The sequence below is a fragment of the Porites lutea genome, chromosome 9, assembly GCF_958299795.1.
Source record: "Porites lutea chromosome 9, jaPorLute2.1, whole genome shotgun sequence".
Classification (NCBI taxonomy): domain Eukaryota; kingdom Metazoa; phylum Cnidaria; class Anthozoa; order Scleractinia; family Poritidae; genus Porites; species Porites lutea.
In genome coordinates, this window is record NC_133209.1 from 3,834,806 (window position 1) to 3,854,844 (window position 20,039).

Below are 20,039 nucleotides of genomic sequence, written 5' to 3' on the forward strand. Positions count from 1 at the left end.
CATTGCAGGAAATAGTCACATTCACGGACACAAAGAAGATCGCTTAAAATTATTCAAATCCAGGAGGCATTTTGGAGAAATGAAACAACCTAAAACCCTTAATCAGCCGCAATGAAGAGCTTTACATTTCTAAAGGGGCCAAGAAAGAAAATGCTCTTGCATCAGAGGGCAAATCATGCCGACCAGAGAAAATCAATATGCGTGTCACGACCTGTCAGTATGACATATATTTAATAAGCGGCCAAAATTCACAATTGCTCAGTCAAAACGTTTTCCTCCAAAGCATAATCTACTCGACAGAGAAAACAATTCATTGGAACAAGCAGCATTTTTGCATGAGGTGAAAGTCGTGTGTTTCCTACCGATCCCCCTTTTTTAGCCAGGCAAGATAACAATGACGGTCTGCCGTTGAACAGAACTTGACGAACTCTTTGTATGAACCACATCTGATAAATGAGGCTTTTGTCAAATCCTGTTGGTAGAACACAGAAAACATCCTTTCCCCTGAGCAGTAACTCCAAGCTTCCCTCTGCTCCGATTTTAAAACAAATCCCAATTCTTGCGAGCATATCCGGCCGATCCGTCATTTTACGGCGAAAGCTTTAACAATTCATCTCGGTAGGGAATATCGCGAATGACTTGTTGAAAACATTACTTGACAGCTTGGTGACAGCTTGCATCGAAATTTAGCCAATGGGAATTGCCCGTGGCTGGGAGAATCGGGGAATTCGAACAAATATAACGTATGCAAAACGGACAGTCCGTATTTTTAGCGTCTCTCCCCAGTCTCGCTCTTTGTTTTCAGCCTTTGACTGCTCGCGCGTACTTGAATACGCAAAAATACGGACTGTTTTGCAGTCTGAGGAAAAACAGGTGGAAAAGGACGAATGGGACAGCAGAAATAGGTGGAACAGGCAGAACAGGTGTTTCAAGAGGAAAAGGGGGAACAAGAGGAACAGGTAAAACAGGGGGAACAGGTCGAACAGTGGGAACCGGTGGAACAGGAGGAACAGGGGAAAAAGGTAGAACAGGTCGAACAGGAGGAATAAAAGAAACTCGTGAAACATGAGGAACAGGTGGTACAGAAGCAGCAGGCGGAATAGGACGAACAGGTGGAACAGGAGGAACAGGTGGAAGAGGTGGCACATGAGGAACACGAGGAAGACGTGCAACAGGTGCAACACGAGGGACAGGAGCAACAGGTGGAACAAGTGGAACAGGCGGAACAGTTGCAAAAAGTGGAACAGGAATAGGACGAACAGGTGGAACAGGAGGAACAGGTGGAACAGTTGGTACAGGTGGAACAGTTGGTACAGGTGGAACAGGTGGAACAGTTGGTACATGTGGAACAGTTGGTACAGGTGGAACAGGTGGAAGAGTTGGTACAGGTGGAACAGTTGGTACAGGTGGAACAGGTGGAACAGGAGGAACAAGTGGAACAGTTGGTACAGGTGGAACAGGTGGAACAGTTGGTACAGGTGGAACAGGTGGAACAGGAGGAACAGTTGGTACAGGTGGAACCGGTGGAACAGTTGGTACAGGTGGAACAGGTGGAACAGGTGGAACAGGAGGAACAGGTGGAACAGTTGGTACAGGTGGAACAGGTGGAACAGTTGGTACAGGTGGAACAGTTGGTACAGGTGGAACAGGTGGAACAGGAGGAACAGGTGGAACAGTTGGTACAGGTGGAACAGGTGGAACAGTTGGTACAGGTGGAACAGTTGGTACAGGTGGAACAGGTGGAACAGTTGGTACAGGTGGAACAGTTGGAACAGGTGGAACAGGTGGAACAGGTGGAACAGTTGGTACAGGTGGAACAGGTGGAACAGTTGGTACAGGTGGAACAGTTGGTACAGGTGGAACAGGTGGAAGAGTTGGTACAGGTGGAACAGTTGGTACAGGTGAAACAGGTGGAACAGGAGGAACAAGTGGAACAGTTGGTAGAGGTGGAACAGGTGGAACAGTTGGTACAGGTGGAACAGGTGGAACAGGAGGAACAGTTGGTACAGGTGGAACCGGTGGAACAGTTGGTACAGGTGGAACAGGTGGAACAGGAGGAACAGGTGGAACAGTTGGTACAGGTGGAACAGTTGGTACAGGTGGAACAGGTGGAACAGGAGGAACAGGTGGAACAGTTGGTACAGGTGGAACAGGTGGAACAGTTGGTACAGGTGGAACAGTTGGTACAGGTGGAACAGTTGGTACAGGTGGAACAGGTGGAACAGTTGGTACAGGTGGAACAGTTGGAACAGGTGGAACAGGTGGAACAGGTGGAACAGTTGGTACAGGTGGAACAGGTGGAACAGGAGGAACAGTTGGTACAGGTGGAACCGGTGGAACAGTTGGTACAGGTGGAACAGGTGGAACAGGTGGAACAGGAGGAACAGGTGGAACAGTTGGTACAGGTGGAACAGGTGGAACAGGAGGAACAGGTGGAACAGGAGGAACAGGTGGAACAGTTGGTACAGGTGGAACAGGTGGAACAGTTGGTAAAGGTCGAACAGTTGGAACAGGTGGAACAGGCGGACAAGGTGGAACAGTTAGTACAGGTGGAACAGTTGGTACAGGTGGAACAGGTGGAACAGTTCGTACCGGTGGAATAGTTAGTACAAGTGGAAAAGGTGGAACAGGCAGAACAGTTAAAACAGGTGGAAAAGGTGGAACAGTTGGTACAGGTGGAAAAGGAGAACAGGTGGAACAGTTGGTACAAGTGGAACAGGAGGAACAGTAGGTACAGGTGGAAGGGCTGGAACAGTTGGTACAGGTGGAACAGGTGGAACAGGTGGAACAGGAGGAACAGGAGGAACGGTTGGTACAGGTGGAACAGGTGGACCGTTAGTACAGGTGGAACAGAAGGAACAGTTGGTACAGGTGGAACAGGTGGAACAGGAGGAACAGTTGGTACAGGTGGAACAGGTGGAACAGTTGGTACAGATGGCACAGTTGGAACAGGTGGAACTGGTAAAACAGTTGGTACAGGTGGAACAGGTGGAAGAGGTGGAACAGGTGGAAGAGGTGGAACAGTTGGTACAGGTGGAACAGGTGGAACAGTTGGTACAGGTGGAACAGGTGGAACAGGAGGAACAGTTGGTACAGGTGGAACAGGTGGGACAGTTGGTACAGGTGGAACAGGTGGAACAGTTGGTACACGTGGAACAGGTGGAACAGGTGGAACAGTTGGTACAGGTGGAACAGGTGGAACAGGAGGAACAGTTGGTACAGGTGGAACAGGTGGAACAGGTGGAACAGTTGGTACAGGTGGCACATGTGGAACAGGAGGAACAGTTGGTACAGGTGGAACAGGTGGAACAGGTGGAACAGTTGGTACAGGTGGAACAGGTGGAATAGGAGGAACAGTTGGTACAGGTGGAACAGGAGGAACAGTTGGTACAGGTGGAACAGGTGGTACAGGTGGAACAGGAGGAACAGGTGCAACAGGTTGAACAAGTGGAACAGGTGGAACAGGAGGAATAGGTGGAACAGCAGGAACAGGCAGAAAGGAGGAACAGGTGAAACGGGAGGAAGAGATGGAACAGGTGGAACAGGAGGAGCAAGTGGAACAGGTGAAACAGGTGGAACAGTTGGTAAAGGTCGAACAGTTGGAACAGGTGGAACAGGCGGACAAGGTGGAACAGTTAGTACAGGTGGAACAGTTGGTACAGGTGGAACAGTTGGTACAGGTGGAACAGTTGGTCAGGTGGAACAGTTGGTACAGGTGGAACAGTTGGTCAGGTGGAACAGTTGGTACAGGTGGAACAGGTGGAACAGGAGGAACAGGTGGAACAGGTGGAACAGGAGGAACAGGTGGAACAGTTGGTACAGGTGGAACAGGTGGAACAGTTGGTACAGGTGGAACAGTTGGAACAGGTGGAACAGGCAGACAAGGTGGAACAGTTAGTACAGGTGGAACAGTTGGTACAGGTGGAACAGGTGGAACAGTTCGTACCGGTGGAATAGTTAGTACAAGTGGAAAAGGTGGAACAGGCAGAACAGTTAAAACAGGTGGAAAAGGTGGACCAGTTGGTACAGGTGGAAAAGGAGAACAGGTGGAACAGTTGGTACAAGTGGAACAGGAGGAACAGTAGGTACAGGTGGAAGGGCTGGAACAGTTGGTACAGGAGGAACAGGTGGAACAGGTGGAACAGGTGGAACAGGAGGAACAGGAGGAACAGGTGGAAGGGCTGGAACAGTTGGTACAGGAGGAACAGGTGGAACAGGTGGAACAGGTGGAACAGGTGGAACAGGTGGAACAGGTGGAACAGTTGGTACAGGTGGAACAGGTGGAACAGGAGGAACAGGTGGAACAGTTGGTACAGGTGGAACAGGTGGAACAGTTGGTCAGGTGGAACAGTTGGTCAGGTGGAACAGGTGGAACAGGTGGAACAGGTGGAACAGGTGGAACAGGTGGAACAGTTGGTACAGGTGGCACATGTGGAACAGGAGGAACAGTTGGTACAGGTGGAACAGGTGGAACAGTTGGTACAGGTGGAACAGGTGGAATAGGAGGAACAGTTGGTACAGGTGGAACAGGAGGAACAGTTGGTACAGGTGGAACAGGTGGTACAGGTGGAACAGGAGGAACAGGTGCAACAGGTGGAACAAGTGGAACAGGTGGAACAGGAGGAATAGGTGGAACAGCAGGAACAGGCGGAACAGGAGGAACAGGTGAAACAGGAGGAAGAGATGGAACAGGTGGAACAGGAGGAGCAAGTGGAACAGGTGAAACAAGTGGAAAAGGTGGAAGAGGTTGAACAGGAGGAACAGGTCGAACAGGAGGAACATGTGGAACTTCAGTTTATTCTAATATAACCATGCAGTCATTTAGTGGGTTATTACACACCAACCAATAATACAATGTACCTGGCTATGCCTGGTCTTTTTTGTGAGATCAAATGTATGATGATACATCATGTCCACAAAGGTCTTCAGAGCAGGGACATTCAGCTCTCTGTTGGCACCAGCTGCAACAGGGAGTAGGATCTCCACAAACATCAATGCAAAAGCATGCTTCACTTCCTTGTCTCTTGTATCTATGAACAGGGAAGCACACTCCTGAAAAGACAAGATGTTATCGTTCATAATAATACTTACTACTTTTAAAAACATCCTTAACCCCTCCATTCCTAGACCAAGTTAAAGTGCGATTATTATTTTGCCCTTGTCATTTTTGCAACTCTGGATGAAATCCTTTTCTTTTACCACTTAAATAAGACTTCTTTGGCAGAAATTTGCATAGTACCATTTACCAGTAAATCTTAGTTAACAACTACAACGGTTAGTGAAGGTGTGTGCACGCGGGATCCAAGCCAACTGGGCTTCCACTTTGCACCTGTCAGCCCCAAGAGTAGAGTTACAACCTTCTGACTTGGTAAATCAGAACCTCCCAGCCAAGCACCCCTAAGCCAGTAGAACCAGACACCTCTTGACTAATCAAGGGAAAAGTCACACAACTAATGAGTGGAAAATAAAGGGAGGGAGGAGTGGGGGGAAATGCAAAATCCAAAAGCTTAACATGAGACACTAGAACAAATAGTAAATTGTCGTGGCTCAAAGTTGAGTTCTTCATACAGTCAACAATGCTAACATATACAGTATTCATCAATCAAAATAATAATTATTACATTTCTTACCCACCTGCATAAAATTGAATGACTCTTCCAGTTCCTCAACTGGAAATAACTGAAAATAACAATTATAATAGACAAAATTGATTTAATTTAATATGTAAACAACATTAATTTATCCTTGTTTAATCATTGATTGGATTGATTAATTGATTGATTGATTGATTGATTGATTGATTGATTGATTGTTTAATTGATTTCCAAAAGGTAACAATTTTAAAGACACAAGCACCTGAATTTATAGCACTCATAGACCACATCAATTCAACAAGGTCTACATACCTTAATTCTTAAATATTTCATTCCATAAATAATATTCACAAATGAGGAAGGATTATTCTGATGCTCTTTGAACTCAGCAGTGAATCGTTTGCGAACAGGAAGGAAGCAAGCATGGGCCAAGGTACCCAAAACCTCAGCATACAGTGCAGCAACATATTCCCCATTGGTAGCAGCAGGGGATGAAGCATAACTGTCCCTTTGCTTAAAATGCTTAAAAGCCAGTGATAGAATGTATTGAATAAACTCATCATTGACTGGGTGGACAGGCAACTGGAAAAAAATAACATCAAACAGGTTAACAGCGAATACAAATCCATGCATCTGTGCAGTGCTGCTGGTCACTGCGTGTATGCAAAGTATAATTAGCTCATTCTGAAACCTTAACATGTGTAACATTTATGCATAAACGTGAAGCACTGTAATAATACACTCAGTATCAACAAGGCTTCTGACGTGGCATGCCAAAGTAAGATGAAAATTCCAATTGTATCTCGACCTTCAGGGAAACTGTTACTGAAGTGTACTAACCTGCAGCATTTGTGTGGACCTAACAAACGTATCAAACATCACGGCTTAACTGACAAACAACCAATAACATCACGATTTAATTGACCAATCAGGTCAATAACCAGAGATTAATAACATCAACTGACGTGATACAACTCACTTAGACTCTGAAGATGACTACCGCGCAGGTTTTTGAAATGTAAGTCCCTGTCAACAACAGTCCTACTCATGACTATGTTCACCCGGATGATCATACTCAACCTACTTATAAAACCTCTTTTCACTAACATAATCTCAGTAAATGCAACTGCTTGCAATTGCCCGTTAGACAAATCATAATAAATTTATGCTGGCTGATGGGTTGCTTCACTAGCCCTGGGCTATATAGACACCTTGTCATACACTCAGTATGCTATAGAAAAACTTATTGATTACAAATTACATCCAATAGCATAATCCATAATTTACTTCATTATCAATTTTAAAAAAAATGCTATAATCTGTGAAAAAATAATTAACTTGAATACTTATTCAAATAACAATGCTAATTTTTATTTCAATGATATGGCAATTAGTCAGTTGCAAATGTGTCATCCTCTAGCCTTATGCTTGCTGATTGCTGCCAACTTCAAATGTCAATGCAGCCTTTTTGATTTCTTGCTAAAATTAGAAAAACGTTTAATAATACAACTTCAATAACACTTATAGTACAGAGTATTTCATTTATTTACCTGTTTCAAAACCTCAATGAGAACTAAGCAAAACAAGAAGTCCACTGCCAGCTGTGAATAACATTGACAACAAAAGCAAAGGATCAGTACATAATGTACAAGCACGTTAATTTTCACTGATATAAATAAATAAAATCAAAATAAACTTAGGGATTTACAAACAATGGATCTTACATCTCGTCTTTCTGTGAGGTGGTCTTTGACAAAATGAAATTTACTCTGAAGCTTGGGCGATTCACTGCCACTATAACAGCAAATAGATAACATCAAATTATGTAAAATAAAGTAATGTTATAAATAATAAATATTTATTAGTAACAACTTGTCGTATTCAGCATTGGAGTTCAAAACCTTTCCTACAGTGATGTGAACACATGACTTGTACAACAGATCGACTATTTCATTACCTATCACATAAAAAGATTGTACAAGGGCATGGCATGACTTTTAGTAAACAAATAAGTAACAACAACCCATGCATCTAAGTAAAAGTAAAGTAGGGAAATCCCTGGCTTCAGCCAACAGCCAAGGAATTTATACACAACGTGAATTGTTGATTATTATTATTATTATTATTTACAAAACATGACATTCGTAGTAAGAGAAAGTTGACAACACAAAATGTATAGTAAGTTGTTTTCTTTTTCACCGCAAAAAGAAGTTTTTTCCACAATGTTGGTTTCTAATTTTTCATAAGCCATCATTGGCTTCTGCCATTAGCTGTTGTAAAGAAATACAAGCAATTTGCATGCATTTATAACAAGCTGCGTGTAAGACGTCACGTAAAAATTTATGCCTGAGTTTTTTGCGTGGATTTTGCATGTAATTCCACCATATTGCAAACACCGCACACACCTTCAGTTTTCACAATTCAATGTACATGTATATGTAGGGGAAACTTGTACAAAGCATTAATATACATGCAATTAGAGATATCCTAACCACTAATCACAATGTTGTTTACTAAATAATGAGAAACAATTGCTGTTAGTTTCTAACAACAACTTCATGAACCATACCCTTTTGGTTTTGTGATGTTGATTTTGCCTTTGTGTCCATCTGGTAAATCTGCCTCACCAGTTCTGTTTTGCTAAGGAACAAAAACACAAAAGGTACACATTTAGTATGCCAGTCAGTGAACAACAACAATAATTCAACAATTTGCTGCTCCAGAAAATATCCATACTCCACCCACATGGAGGTTCTTTTGGTTTGAGCCGTACCCACTCCACCCTCATTAGTTCTGCATGTTAGTTTCTTTGGAAATTTGGTTCTTTGAGACCCCTCCCCCTGCCCCTCAGGATTTTTCAGTGTCCCTCCCAGGCTGGGAACAGATAATTATTTTTGCAGAATCAAAAGATGTTAACAATCAAGCACTTTTTTTGACGTACCTGTTTCTCGTACCACTTGAACAAGGTTTTAAGCAAAGAAGGCAAACTGTATTCTGCGACAATGTGCAGTGAACTTAGCAGCTGAAATATACCAATCAGTCAAGACACCAATCAGAAGAGAATTATATACAACCCTACAAGTTGCGACCATTTTAGTTGCCATGGCGGGGGGGGGGGGCATTGAAATTCCAGGGGGGTAGTGAAAAAAAAGGAGTCTCCAGATTTAAGATCTCCAAAGATTGGCATCTCTGCTTTATGTGTACATTTGTACATCTGAGTGGGGACAAGAAGAACGTTGAAGAGTTGGACCTATTCTTTTGAAAGACAATTGGGAGTCAGATATTTCTGAACATTATCCAGGTAACACTCTGATGAGAGAAGAATGGGTCACCTCTGTTGACAAAGGATCCAGTAACAATACGGCTTGCCATTATTTGGTGTTAACCGGGATCACCAATTTGTTAATGTTTATCTAATAAATACACCATCAATTCAGTTCATAACTACAAAGAACCTATGTGCCACTGTCCAACTGTTCCACCACACTTCAATATCACTGTGACAATTTGTGCTACTATTCCACTGTTCCACCTCTCTCGATACTATCACTGTTACAATGCACCACTGTTCCACTGTCCCACCATATTTTATGACCACTGTGACACTGTGCCATTGTTCCACTGTACGACCATAGGTAACTATCACTGTGTCCACTATTACACCCCATTACTACTACTCTGATACTACTACTTTAGCGTCAATACATTTTGTTTGTTTCTTGTTATTTAACAACTGCATCGCTAAAATGGAGGTTGGGTGCCTGGAGTATCCAGGGACTTCCACTATTGGCAGCCAGCCCCTAGATTGAAATAATGCCCCCATGACTGGCACAACAGCGCAACCCAGCCATGAGCCCCCACACGAAAGGAAAGGAACAGGCACCCTTCACACTGAAAACATCAGTGGAGAAAAAAACCAACAAAGCCTAAGGAGAGCGGGGGGGAGAAAATGGCTGACAGAACCTGGCACAAAAAAACTGAACATGCCAATGAATCACATGATCAATGTAGCCAGCTACTGGGCATGCGCATGCCAAAGACCGCTGACCTCAGGCACTAAAGGCACTCTCAGTTGTCAACTCCTTTAAATTGGATTTAAATGCATGAAAATGGGTGATACAGTGCAGTATTTACAGTACATTTTACGTGTAGATAAAAATTGACAAATGGGTCATTCTGGTACAAATGCAAGCCAAAATGCAAGCCACATATACAGTGTTGAGTGTCTAATTACTAGTAAAAAACATTACACACTTAATTTATTTACCTGATCAAACTGAACATCCTCTCCTCTTTGAAGTGATTTAGACAATGGTCTTTCCTAGAAAGGAGACAAGAACTTCCATTATCAAAAAAATCCATTGTTGCATAACGAAAGCTTATGTATTATTACACTGATCTACAATAAAAATACTTCCAACTAAAATAGCAAGATAAATAAGGCAGGTGAAGATACAAAAATAAAATAAATTTCATAATCCTTATATGCTTCTTCATCAATTACAATAGCAATTTGTACATACATACAAAGTTTTTAGAAAGGAAAGCTTGAAGACTAAACCTTTAATGGAAGAGTACAAACGTTTCCAAAAGTGCAATATTAATAATATGTATCAAAGAAGGAAGAGGAAGAAAAAATGTATTAAAATGTTGAATGTTTTACGCACTTCGACAGTTAAATTTCCCTGTAATATAAATGCACTTGGAAACCACAATAAATAACAAAAAGATATAACGCAATCGTTATAATGTGGTTATTCTCTCTATCCTTCATTTCAAATATTGATTTGTTACATCAACCATTTATTTCATGATCAATATTAAATTGACAATGACTGACAAGGCTATGGATACAGTCACGAAACAAGTTATTATATTAGTCTATGCAATACAAAGCAAAGAATTGTTTTGACGTGTATAAAAAAAGGTGCTTCCTAGTAAACACAATGGAATTATTTTCATCTTTAAAACAAAACTCAGAAAATAATACCCATCAAGTTAATTCCCTGGCACTATCTACGCATTGCAAAAGAATCAAAGTTTTAGAACATAGTCTATTCAGGCTAACCGAGCAAATTAATGTAGGTTAATGCAAGTATTCCTCTTAAACCATGAGTATTATAATCACTCCTAGACTTAAATGAATTTATTTACTTTATCATGATTATTTGGGTGACTGAGTAGTCCAAAGTCTAAAAAAAGGCTTCTGATCAGTCATAAATAGAATTGCCAGCAACAATAACTTTGTTCCTTAAAGGTTTAACCTGTAATACGTTAATGCATTTTGTTTCACAACCATCTTTCATAAAGCTTGTGAAAGGATAACGTCTAAGGCCTAGGAATGAGGCAATTTAATTCCACCCTTTAAAATTCTAAATTATGATAATTAATGAAGAATTTAACTTTTTCAAGACTAAAACGTGCACAGATGAAAGAATGTCAAGGGATTTTTTTCAAAGCAATACTAAAAATAGAACATGGTCTACACGTACATTGTACTTAATTGAATTTGAAAAAACCAAATACTAAAAATGTATACGCTTAATGTTGTGGGTAAAATCCATTCTCAGTTTAAACCAGCATCTAAGTAGTTTGAATCCGAAATTTTCCTTAGAATGGATTTTACCAATAACATATTAGAAAATTTAAATGTTTTTAGTGTTTTCTCTCCGGACCACAAAATTTTAATGCTTTTACAGCCAACTCCAATTTCAGCAAAATAAACACTAACCATGCATCACTTGCAAGAGCAAATAAAAAAATGCAGCAACCAAGAAATTCCACATTATTTATGAAGATCGGGCCACACACGGCCAAACAATTAGAACAATGTAACAATACAAAGTACAAACAAGAATCATTAATCAAAGATCACAAGATGCCAACACGTGATCTCAAAGTTAATACTACATCTTTCAGTAGGTTACGCTGTCATTTGATTGAGAAAATTATACTGTTCAAATCTTAATCTATCTCTTTTTCATGTTTCTGACTGTTAATTTTCACTACATTCATAAGTAAACTGTGTTGACAATTTCTAGCATGAGCTGAATGCATGTTGAAGAGACACCTAGCTAGCGTGTTGACTGACCAAAGACCTTTGTCATGCTCTAGTTACCAACACTGTGTACACATGGCCAAAAAAAATAATTTGTGTTTGTATTTTGTCACGAGATTACTGAACTCTTCCAAAGAAAAGTATTCAAGATACCGCATTTTTTAGCCCTTTACAACTTTACAGCACCAGACTTGTTCATTGACGGCCGTGAAAAGTTGTGATGACGTCTACCAACAATAAAAAGGTTCAAATCTTTCTCAGACTGGGTCATCTTATTGTTTTGCACACAGTGGTAATTATTCAGAGACATAAGGAGCAAAGCCAATAAAAGATTTTATTCAAAACACCTTCCATTTTGTAAGTAAACCGATTCCACATTATAACAGCGATCAATTATTCGTAAATCGGACACCACAGATAATAAAGGTCAGTAATTATAAACATTAGTTAACACAGCTAGAGCAAATGTGTCCGATCGTGGTCGTAAGCAGACATCGCCTAAAGCCCAAACTCACCAATGGCTCCGTCAAAACGGTTTCGATCTTCTTTTCCGCGAGAACAGTGAATTCTGCGAATAAAGTTCTTAACACAAACTCTCCAGGTGTGACATCGCAAGCAGCAGTCGACGTTTGTCGGTCAGCTGGTTGTCCCCAAGGCAAAACAAAACCGTTCTCAAGTGCACTGGAAGGCTTGACATCTTCTGAAACTTTAGAAAACATTTTTAAACTTGATTTTTAAGTTTATGTCAGCTGCACGGGTAGTCACAAATAGGTAAAATAAAGGCAACAACACAAGCCCAATTTCGATATTGCTAGCCAGGCAGATCGCAAGGGGTCGACACATCTCGATTCACCTTCACAGTCTTATGTAAACTCAAGGACATAATATTCAGAAATTTCCTAGTTGCAGAGAGAAAACAAATAAGATTTTTACTATAGGGTCAAAGAAGACAAAAAGAATAGTTCCTGTGTTAAAATTTACAACAACATGGGCCTAAGATTGACCGGGAATACTTCAACAAAAACAAAGCTTCGAATGACAGTGGCTCTTTAACGAAGTTAACGACAGATCTCGGCAACAAAGTAAAGCTTACCTCGATTTTCAGTCTGTGCCATAGCTTTTAAGAATAGACTGCTTCTTCATGATGCTTTGTAAATTACTGTCTTCAAAAACATTTAACTGGAAGGTGATGAACACCGAAAGCCGGTCATTCAATTGAGTCACAGGTGCGCCTCAGTCTTGCATTGATAATTCGCTGCTGTTCAATCGATGGGCGAAATATTCTTTCTTTCTTCCATGTCAGCAACGAGGGATTGGCTCCAAAACAAAAAGGAAGATCCTAAACCGTCTTTAACATTAAAATAATATGCCTTCCAATTCAAAATCTAATACAATCCTGGCAAAGAGGAAGCAAAGATTTTTTCACGCATGCGTCTCCACCGTAAACAGTGGAGTGACTCAACATCGACCAATCACGTTCCAGCTCAATTTAACGTGAAAACGAGCAGTTTCCGGTCACTTCCTTTTCCGGTTAGCCTTAATTGCCTTGTGCACAATTGCCGAAAATAAAAAATAAGAATCAATGTAGTTACAACAGTCATAGCACTCTCTGATTTTACTTGATAACTGGAGCCTTTAGCCAGAAGGTGTCAAAAATGAGGTTAGAAAGCTTCCTCTGAAATAATCACCCTTGCCCCCAAATACATATACTCACCTTTGACGTAAGTTCTTATTTCGTTGGGAAGTACATGATATATCCGTCCCGTTATATTAGCTGTTTGTATTTAAGAAAATCTGATGTTTTCATTTTTAATCCTTTCAAAAAGAGCGATAAAGATTAAAAAATTTTCAGTTCGTTTTTGACCAAACACGGGCTATTCACTGAAACGAAAACGAAGCGTCGTCATGCGTAAAATATTTACGGATAGAAAATCGTGACATTGTTATGCAATTTTGGCTCTTACTTGGGAAAATGAATTCTACACAATAATTCCTTTAAATAGTATCATCCATAAATAATAATAAAAACTGCAAGACTCCCAAAAACGTGAATACAAGTTGACAACGATATTTAAGTCATTTAAAGCGATATCGTTAATGTCGCCGCTATGACTAGGCAGATCCTTGGGCTTCAATAAGCGTCAAAAAAATATTTAAAGAATAAATATGAAGTTATTTTAGATATATTTTCCCTAATGATGAGATCGCGTGACCATAAAAAAGAAAACAATTAGCAACGCGTGAACTTGTATGGCGTCTCGAAAAAACTGATATCGTCAGGAGAGCAAAACAAATAAAGGTCAGCAAGGCCGTACTTGTGGTGAAAGTCTTTCAAGAGGTTGTTAATACTTTAAAATCACTTTACATTCACTTCGCTTTAATTCGTGCATGACGGTGATGTCAGAACAATTAACCGAGAACGTGCAGCGTGGTTTGAACCCAACAAGCTGGTAATTAACATAAACCAGCGAAATGTACCCATTAGTTATCCTCAAACATTTCTCGCAATGTTTTTTATCCACCACTTTAAAAGTGTTATTTCATTGAAGAGACTGTGGGTTGTAAATTCGAATGTTCGTATTCGTGAGTCCAATACAGAGACACGAGTCAGTTCAAGTCCAATGGTGATAAAGTGTGAAAGGGCACAGGTCACCCAATTCGAAATATGACCACCGCAATTAGCCTGTTAGAGCAAAAATCCGGCAAGCGACATGGCCTTTAAACAGCAACAAAATACAGATGAAATGGCGACCAACAGCATGAAGATGGGTTAAATACCGACAGGGACAAGGCCTACTCTTTAAAACGCGAAACAACCGTGTTTGAAATTCAGGCTAAGGACATACGTAACCGTTCTCCTGGCGTATAGAGCGACACTCCAAAACGCGGAGATTCAGTGGTCGCTTACGGAAGGTGGTCGCTCACGAGAATCGAACCACAAAGGGTCTCTTCCGAGGAGAGGTTCCGGCACCTCTTCTTTTTGTTTTTTTATGGCAGAGAATTTATTGTACGCAATTTCTTAGTTACGTATAGGCGTAGTTTCATGTTGTCACTGAAAGTGCCTTGTATGCGCCCCGGGGGGACTCATGAAAGGGGTGGGGATGTTCCTCAGAAATTTTGAATTAAACCCCTAAAGGAGACCGACCTGGGCGTGGCCCAAGTTTTTTTGACCCCTAAAAGAGACCATGTTAAAACACAGACTTTCATATTTTTTCGAGGGGAACCATAAACGAGACCTTCACGGCTAAATATTATGGCGTTTCGCCCGGAACACCCTAAGTGAGACCGAAATCCGAAATTTACACCCCTAAGCGAGACGACGAGCATCCCCATCCCTTTCATATGAGGAGTCTCCCCCCGGCTATGCGCTAAGTGGCATAGTACATACAGCGAAACAAAGAGACCACACCATGCGTCAAGTGGTCGCTTACAAGAGAGTGAAAACAATAGAAACTAATAAAACCGCCTCGAGTGGTCACCGTCGCTTATAAGAGATGGTCGTTTTTGAAAGATTCTAATCATAAGGCTTTGACTGGAAAAATGTGGATGATGAAATGGCCATAAATTGGCTCAGGGAACCACATGTCACCTAGCCTGCGTGGCAGGCCCCTACCCCTTTCGACGCCTGCTACGCAGGCTACATGTCACCGGAAGGAATAAACACTGCGTAAACTGCGTAATTTATGCGATCTGAAGTAGAATTGAAAGTTCCTCTATATAATCTACATATTTTGTCCACCACTGTTTAAGTGTTATTTCACCGAAACGCGTATGGGATTATCAACCTGAGAGTAGGTAAGTCCAATATCAACCGATTTATTTAAGAGACTAATTTAATGATAAACGTCATCACCAGTCTTGAATGTCCGCTAAGTTAATAGGAGTAAAATGTCCAAAATTTGGTAAATATTGCTTAAAATAAGCCGGTATATGCATAGGAGAGGTGCTAACTACAACTTACTTTCAATCGACTAAATACTCGTATCGATCTGACAAGGTATGTCACTCGACGTAAACACTTAGACCGTTACCTTTAGCAACAAATTGTCGATATAATATAAAAGTTATTTGCTTCTATTATGGATACAGAAGATTGATTTTTTATAGTTGGCTGACTTTGTAAGTGTTATTATAGTCTAGCTAGACAAGCGCTAGCTCTACCCACACTCCACCCCAAAAAATGTGATCAGAGGTAATTTAAAGTATTGAGCTCTGACTCTATGATGTAGTTTCGACATGGTGTACGGCTCATACCATCAGTACCATGTCCGTGCAAAAGCGGCCCCTTCATTTATAATCGTCTTTTGATCCTTAAAAACAAAATAATACCAAGGAAAAAATTGATCATTATTCCTTACTTGCTTTTAATAACAATTCTTTCTGCGCTTGTTGGATGCGAACAAACAGTTATGCAGCCCACTTAATTGGTGCCGCAGGCTACGCGCCTCATTTGCTATTTTATCTCATAATAAAATATATAGTTCATGTACATAAAAAATATAGATATATTGATGAAAAAGATTCAGCAAGATTATGGATATTCACAAACCAATACCGGCTCTGATTTGAAATACGCTCTTAGTTTTCATGTTATTGACTTAATTTATTTATCAACATATTTTGTTTTTGTTCGTTTTTTAGTTTTTTGGTTGAAATCACGGCGACTCAGCAGAAAAATTTTTGGCCCTCTTTCTTCTACCGCTCCTCAAGGAGAAAGCAATTGAGCTAGAGCTCGAAAGAATCAAATAAACAATACGGTGATTATTATCATTATTATTGTTATTATTTTTAATCCATGAAGACAGCACGATTAATTTTGATTCCTGTCTGAATTGGAAATGCTCACAACAAACTTACACAGCTTGCACTCTGTTACCTCTGGGTTCCAGACGTTTTTTTTTTTTTAATTATTCTTACAGGTTTATCAAACGAGCATGCGTGGTTTATTTCGAGAACGGACCTCTGGGAGCTAGGATGACACCCTGTAGATGGACAGAGCTGACTTTTTGACGCTAACGTAGTACGGCTACGCTTAATTCCAGTCCATCCTTTCGAATCCTTGTCTTTCTTCCTCTCAGACTAAGGGAAATGGTTCATATTCTCTCTTACCCTGGCTCCAGGACCTAAGATGAAATAACCGTGCTCAAGGTTCCCGGGGGGGTTAGTGGGGTCAATTTTTGCTGGGTATATTTTTTGCATTTGAATTTACCTATCAAAAAGTTAAGCGAGAAGGTTCAGTTAGTCAGATTCTTCGCAATCTAATGCCGAGTTTGTACACGAGTCGTCTGGACAAACGATCATTTACAGGAGAGTAATCATAGCCTGAAAGTGTTCTAAAGCACTCATCAAACAAGCTTTATTTCACACCAAAAACTGGAATCACAAGCTAACTACGTGCTTTGCTGTAATGAAAACATTGTGAAAGTGATAAACTGAAATGCTTGTCATTGAACCTAAGAAAAGCTGTAGGGGACAAACCAAGAAGGAGAAAGGAAAACGAACATGGCTGACACTAAGAAAACTCTGTATGGGTGATATTCCGCCGTTACAAATCAAAGTCGCCAAGAGATGTTATTGATTCCAATCAAGTTTAATAACAGAGAGCAGAGAAATCTGCACGTTCATAGTTCTTGTTGTTGATTATTTTATTTTCTTCGTTTCTGCAGTCGAAGCCGTTGTGGTTGCTTGAGCTAGCCAGTAGTGTTACCACTCAAAACAATTCTTGATATGCGACGATTTCCCCTGAAAAATCGACGATTTGATGGACAACGCGCGACGAAATCAACATCCGTAGGTACCCATACAGAGAGAATCATCATAGCCATATTCATTCTCTTCTATTTCTTTTTGACGTCCTCATTGCCGTCGCTATAGCTTGTTCCAGGCTCCGAGATAGTAGGGTCCGCTGAAGTGAGAAAGCGAGAACACGAAAATAAAATGGGAGGAAACTGGGTAGACTAGGGGCCTTTTACTTTTGCGTCTTTCCCACTATCTGAGAGTCTGGTCGTAACAGGCTACCATCGCCATCGTCGGATTGGCAATTAGAGACCTTAAGATCCGAGGACGGCGGCGGCAGTGAAAATGTCGCTGAAAAAGTGAATTCGCGTTCCTTCAATCTTCATCTCGACTACTCCAAGTCCCTAACTTTGTCAGATGTAGGCGAACCCTCCTAAAGTTGAATTCCTAAGAACCATATCCAAGTTTAGAAAGAGAGAGGAAATTTTGTCGTCTCTTGAGTACTTCCTCTGTAAAACGTGAAATCAGACATTTTCACGTCGTAGTCGTGCAGCGACGGCAAAGACATGTACAAAAAAGCGTGATGCAGGCGCAAAGTTGTTGTTTTTGTCATTACACCTATTTCTTTTTTGACGTACTCGTTGCTGTCGCCGCCATCGGATCTTAAGGTCCCTAATAGGGAGCTTAAGCAACAAAACGGCGACGGCTACGAAAACGTCACTTAAAATGTGAATTCGCGCTGCCTCAAACTTTATCACGCTTATTACATCTCGTTTAATTCGTCAAATGCTGGCAATGTTTTTGGAGTTGAATTCTAAAGTTGTTTTGTGTTCCCGTCCTCGACAAAACGCGAAATGAGGCACTTTCACTTTGTAGTCGTGCAACGACGGCAAAGAAATGTACAAAAAAAAGCGTGATGCACGTGCAAAGTTGTTGTTTTGCCAATCTAAGCTCATTGTCTTTTGCCATTCTCGTTGCCGTTGCCGTCGTCGTTGCTTAAGCTCCCTAACTGAGTGAGTTTACCCAACAGGACAAAACGCTTGGGCTTGACAAACATTACAGGGCCATTTCGTGCGTGTTCTTCAACTAACATAAACGTTTTCTGGTCTTTACAAAAAGATCTGTTCAAAGGAAAGGGAAGTTTGGCGAAAAGTTATTTCAAACAAAATTATTGTCACGTTTCCCCCCTAAAGGTTTGCCGTCTTCTTTCCTTCTCCATCCTGTTGCGCATGCTCACTAACGAGACGACCTCAGCAGCAAAAAGTTACTCCTAAAGTAAATTTACTTTCCTTCAAAACTTCAATGCAAATATTCCTCTCTTAATTGTGAATTCCTCGTCCTTGTGCACGTGTTTGTCTTCCAGAAAACCCCACATTTGCAGTGACGGCAAAGATAGAATTAACGCAGCATTGCACGTTCTACCACCCAAAAATCGTCACGTTGACTGATAACGGAACCGAAACCAATTGTGGAGTTGCACACATTTCAGGCATCCTTCTGATGAACAGTTACCGCTTTTAGATAATTTTATGCGCAGCAATAATTATGTGCGGTCTGTTCCCTTAGAATTGCAACAAATCAGGTTGTTGTAGACTGCAAAACGCTGTTGCAAAAAGTAAAATCTGTACATGTTGCTGCGTTTTGCAGCAAATGATGTAACCATTGTCTACGGCGTGACTCTCGCGTAATTTTATCCAATCAGAAGTCAGTATTTACGCAACTTGCAAAAAAACCGGGTCAAACTCATCAGTGTTGCAAGACAGGTTTGTACTTGGGTGGTAAAACCTGCAATGTCACAGCAGAGAGCAGAGGAGTTATTTGCGATCCTGATCGCGAGTCGCCTTTGTTTTGTAATAACTATGTTTGTGTAGACTGGTCAAACCGTCATGCGATCGTGTTACAAATCTGGTCATAGTTAATGGAGGTGACTGGTTATGAAGCCCGGCAAACATCAAAGGAGCAAACAAAGATGCCAAGATTTATGTTAGAAGGTCCACGACCCTGCACAATCTTTTGTTTTGCGTTCTTACGTTATGCATGAATTACGTAACCAGCACGTTTTTATTGGTTAGTTCCTCAGTACGGAGTAAACAACTATTGTGTTTTGTGCAGGGTCAAGGCCAAAAAAGAGAACAAAAACATACAACAAAGAACTTTGTAGGGGGTTTCATAACCATTCCCTCTATTAACTATGATCTGGTAGAATATTATCCGAAGCTCCGGAAAACGGCATTTCGTGCCTCGTTCGTTGTCTGCGTCGCAGCTGTTTCCGCGCGGATTCGGAGCGAAGAACAAGGAACCTTGAGTCAAAGACCGCTTTTTGGCTCTCGTTCCATTTTTCGCGTGCCCAACACTGAAAATCACGTTCCTCGTCGTTCCTTCGTCTCTCTTTGCTCCGAAACCACACGGAAGCACTTGCCACATAGGCTAGCCAACCATTGAATAAAACTTTACCATTTTTGTAGCACGATCGCATGACAGTTTTATACGCGAAATTCTACTGTAGGAGACTCGCGCTATAAACTGCTTTTTAAGGTTTTTAAACTGCAATCCAGGTCACGAATAACTTCTCTGTGCCCTGTGAAATGCTGTTTAATAAATTGTGTGTTTTTTATCACCCGCCTTTTCTGAGAGAGGAATTTCCTTAGGCT

The 20,039-nt window shown here is 41.1% G+C and overlaps 1 protein-coding gene across 1 annotated transcript in view; it reads right to left on the minus strand.

The window, feature by feature from the left end:
* The window catches only part of LOC140948559 (protein furry homolog-like), a 47,522-nt gene extending 34,464 nt beyond the window's left edge, over window positions 1-13,058 (minus strand). Inside the window, exons 1-10 of the mRNA XM_073397812.1 lie at window positions 12,746-13,058; window positions 12,168-12,358; window positions 9,862-9,915; window positions 8,536-8,616; window positions 8,164-8,234; window positions 7,319-7,388; window positions 7,145-7,195; window positions 5,907-6,176; window positions 5,635-5,679; window positions 4,861-5,052 (exon numbers count right to left, since the gene is read on the minus strand). Of these exons, the coding sequence (XP_073253913.1) occupies window positions 4,861-5,052; window positions 5,635-5,679; window positions 5,907-6,176; window positions 7,145-7,195; window positions 7,319-7,388; window positions 8,164-8,234; window positions 8,536-8,616; window positions 9,862-9,915; window positions 12,168-12,358; window positions 12,746-12,767 (1,047 nt within the window). The 5' untranslated portion in view covers window positions 12,768-13,058. The remainder of the gene's footprint in view (window positions 1-4,860; window positions 5,053-5,634; window positions 5,680-5,906; window positions 6,177-7,144; window positions 7,196-7,318; window positions 7,389-8,163; window positions 8,235-8,535; window positions 8,617-9,861; window positions 9,916-12,167; window positions 12,359-12,745) is intronic.
* Between the last annotated feature and the right edge of the window lie 6,981 nt (window positions 13,059-20,039).